This window comes from Hippopotamus amphibius, chromosome 13, assembly GCF_030028045.1.
Source record: "Hippopotamus amphibius kiboko isolate mHipAmp2 chromosome 13, mHipAmp2.hap2, whole genome shotgun sequence".
NCBI classification, from domain to species: Eukaryota; Metazoa; Chordata; class Mammalia; order Artiodactyla; family Hippopotamidae; genus Hippopotamus; species Hippopotamus amphibius.
Window position 1 is genome coordinate 102569744 of NC_080198.1, and position 3298 is coordinate 102573041.

The 3298-nt window shown below is 74.7% G+C and overlaps 1 protein-coding gene across 1 annotated transcript; it reads right to left on the minus strand.

Annotated features, from left to right (window-relative positions):
- Positions 1 to 482: 482 nt before the first annotated feature.
- NICOL1 (NELL2 interacting cell ontogeny regulator 1) lies at positions 483 to 2189 on the minus strand (the record flags this gene model as incomplete). Its single annotated transcript, XM_057704663.1, has 4 exons — positions 483 to 597; positions 1471 to 1559; positions 1741 to 1895; positions 2104 to 2189. Coding segments are annotated over 4 exons (396 nt in total), but the record flags the coding sequence as incomplete, so codon positions are not given.
- Positions 2190 to 3298: the final 1109 nt, after the last annotated feature.

Consider the following 3298-nt stretch of genomic DNA (forward strand, 5'->3'; position numbering starts at 1 on the left):
CCCAGTGGAGCCCTCCCCCACTGCCCAATCACCCCCCTCTCCCAGCACCCTCAGGCTCCTTGGTCACCGTGGCTCGTGGCCATGTGGCGTCCACCAGCTGTACCACCAGGGAGCCCCTGACCACAGGCATCCTCACCACAGGGCAGAAGGGCCTCGGGGGCTCGGCATGGAGGCAGCTGCTCCAGGGACCAGGCCAGCTTCTACACCCCCCCACCCCCGCCTCAGAATAAGTGCAGGCAGGTAAGGGAAGAGGTCCTTGGAAGGTGGACTCGCCGTGGCCACCATGCACGTGGGTACAGGTCCACAAGTGTGGCCAGACCTGCACACCTTCAGCTCCGGCACTGGTGAAGGACAGGTGCCCAGAAGGCCTCAGCCTTTAGGCGACACCTAGGGAAACCTAGGCCCAGAGAGTCCCAACCGGGGCCCCAAGGGGCAGCGGCGGTGGGCTCTGGCGGCCACAGCAGGGAGACGGAACACATGCTTGCTGCGCCAGGCGTTTATTGGTGAGGGAGCAGTGCTGGCTGAGAATGCTCAGCGGCCGGCTGGCCAGCAGGCGCACAGGGCCCGGCGCTCCGCCTGTAGCAGGAGGGTCTCCGTCTGAAAAGCAACAAGGGGCCGTGAGGGCGCCACCCGGCGGACCCCACCCCCCAGCTCCCGAGGGCCCCCAGCTCCTGGCCTCCCCCCAAAGCCCACCGGCAGTCCCTCCATCCTCTCCTAAGACTCTCGAGCCTGAGCCTGTGTGAGGACATCACCTCCCCCAGCTCTGCAGACTCGGACTGCAGGAGACCCTCTGCTGCGCTCCAGGCCTCCCCCGCTGCACCCCCCAGCCTCCGCAGCTCCCGCCCTGGGCCACTCCTGCCTCCCTCGGCCGGCACCTCCACGACTTTTCCCAGCTTCCCTTTCAGGACATACACCCCCTCTCGGGAGCCCCCGTCCTCTGACACATCCCCCAACCCCCCAGGGTGGCCTGGGGGTGCCCGGCTCCAGATTCAGTGAGACTCAGGCCCTTTAGCCCCCAAGGGGTGCCGCAGGTCTCAGTCCGGGGCCTTGGAAATCAGCCAGAAAAGGGGACCAGGATGGGGTCTCCCCTCCTTTCTACTTCTAGGAACGCTCCCTCTTTCCCACAGGAGTACATATTTCTGTCACAAAACTCCCTTGGCTGGAACACAACAGTTACCTGGGGGGGGGGTGACCCTGGCGCCTGTGCCGCACCCATCCCTGCCCAGATGACGCTGGGCAGGGGGGAGCCTCCCAGACAGCTGTGCCCAAGCTGGCCTTCCACGCTCCACACCCCCCACATCCCCTTCCGACACCCCCTCTCCCGCCTCAGTTTCCCTCTGCGCCTCGCCACTCCACCCGGCACAGGCTGGGCCGGGGCTGGCCGTCCTTCCCGGTGACCCCGGGGCTAGACACCGCGAGTGGGGGCATTCGAGGGGGCCGTGCCCCCCGCCCGCTCCTCGGGAGGCTCACCCGCGCGTCCAGGCTGAAGGCCGTCTTCCGCAGGTCCTGCAGGGCGCGCTGCATGAACTCGAAAGCGTGGCAGTCCACGCACGGGCGGCCTGCGGGGCGCGCGGGTCAGGGCGCGGGGCGCGCTCCCCGCTCCCCGCCCGGCCCCCGCCCCGCCCCACCGCCGGGGGCGCGGGGACCACCCGGGAACAAAGGCGGGCCACGCCCCTCCCGCGCGCCGGGCGCCCGGGGCCCGCGGGGCCCCCTCCGCGCGCGCGCGCGCGCGGCACCTACTCTGCGCGGGGACGGCGCTCCCGGCGGCGGGCTCGGCGCGGGCCTGGGCGCCCAGCAGGGCCACGCTCAGCAGCAGCAGCAGCAGCAGCCGCGGCGCCCTCGGGGGCCTGCACGGCGGCGGGGGGGCCATGGCCGAGCGGAGGGAGCCGGGCGCCCTGCGGCGGCCGAGGGTCAGCCGGGGGGCGGCCGGGGAGCAGCCGCGCGCGCCCCCCGCCCCGGACCCCGCCCCCCGGGACGGGCGAGCCCCCGCCTCACTCACCCGGTCTCGCGGCTGCCCACCCCACCCGGGGTCCCCCCCCCGGCCCGACGACCCCGCCCCCTCCCTCCCTCTCCCGGCCCCGCCCCCCCCCACTGCGCCTTTACCGCGGTTCGGGGACCCCGCGACAGCAGCGCGGGCCGCTCGGGGAGACGGGCTGCGTCCGGCGCGCTCTGCGCACGCGCCCCGGCCCCGCCCAGGGCCCCTACCCGCCGTCGTCGTCATGGAAACCCGGGCCCGCGCGGACCGCCGGCTTAAAGGGACCGCGGTGGCTCCCGAGCTCCGCGTGCGCGGCCCCCGCCGGGTCCGCAGCCACTGGCGGCCGGGACACAGCCGCGGGAGCGCGGCGGCCCGGGGACCCTGCGGGAGGGGCTCGGTGCGGCCCGGGGGCCGCGGCCCTGGGTGCAAAGGCGCGGCCTCTGCTCCCGGCCAGTGGGGTCCAGTCGGGTCAGACGGCTCTGGGGACAGCGGGGCCAGGAGCGGCCCGGGCCCACGGGCCGGCGGGGGGTCCGCTGTCCCCGCCCCGCCCGCCGCCGCAGCCCTGCGCAGCCTCGGGGGAGAGGGTCCGGGGCCAGCCCGCCGGCCTGCCGGGCCCCCCCCCTACTCCGTGCCTCGCAGCTCTTCGCCACACCCCACCCCCGCTGCGTGACCTCCGAGGCGTCGCTTGGCCTCTCTGTGCCCTTTGCTCCGTCCTCGCCGCTGGAGGTCGTGGGAAGTAAAGAGCCGAGTGTGGCCCCCGCGGGCCCCCGATGCGCGCGGGTTTCAGGTCCCCGCCAGGCCCACGCGTGCGCGGGAGGCCCGGTCCCCGTGAGCGGGATGGTCTGCACTTGGCGTCTACTAGGTCTCTACGAGGCCCAGCAGCAATGCGGAGGCCGCGACCTCCGGGAAGTGCGCCCAGGCCCGCGCCGTGCGGGGCAGCGCCCGGCCCCCTTGCTGGTGGGCAGCGCCGGGCCAGGCGCCCTCTGCCCCACCCCCGGGCCACGGGTCGGCTGTCGGCCGGCTGGGGATGGGACATCCGCGCCCCGACCGGACGCGGGCTTGCTGACCTAGGGGACGCGCCCCCGTGGCCGCCACTCTCTCCTCCCTGTCGGGCTCAGGGGCAGGCTCGCGCTGCAGCCCGGGCCCGGGCGGGGGACGTCCGGAAGCGCGAGCGGGCCCCTCGCCGGGGCTGGGGGCCCGCGGGCCGCGTTCCCGGACGTGCGCATTTCCGCGCTCTTTATCCGGAGCCCCGCGCCCAGGTCGCACGGTCACAGCCCCCGGTGGGGCGGGGCGCAGGGCCGCTCGGTTGGGACGTGTGCTCGG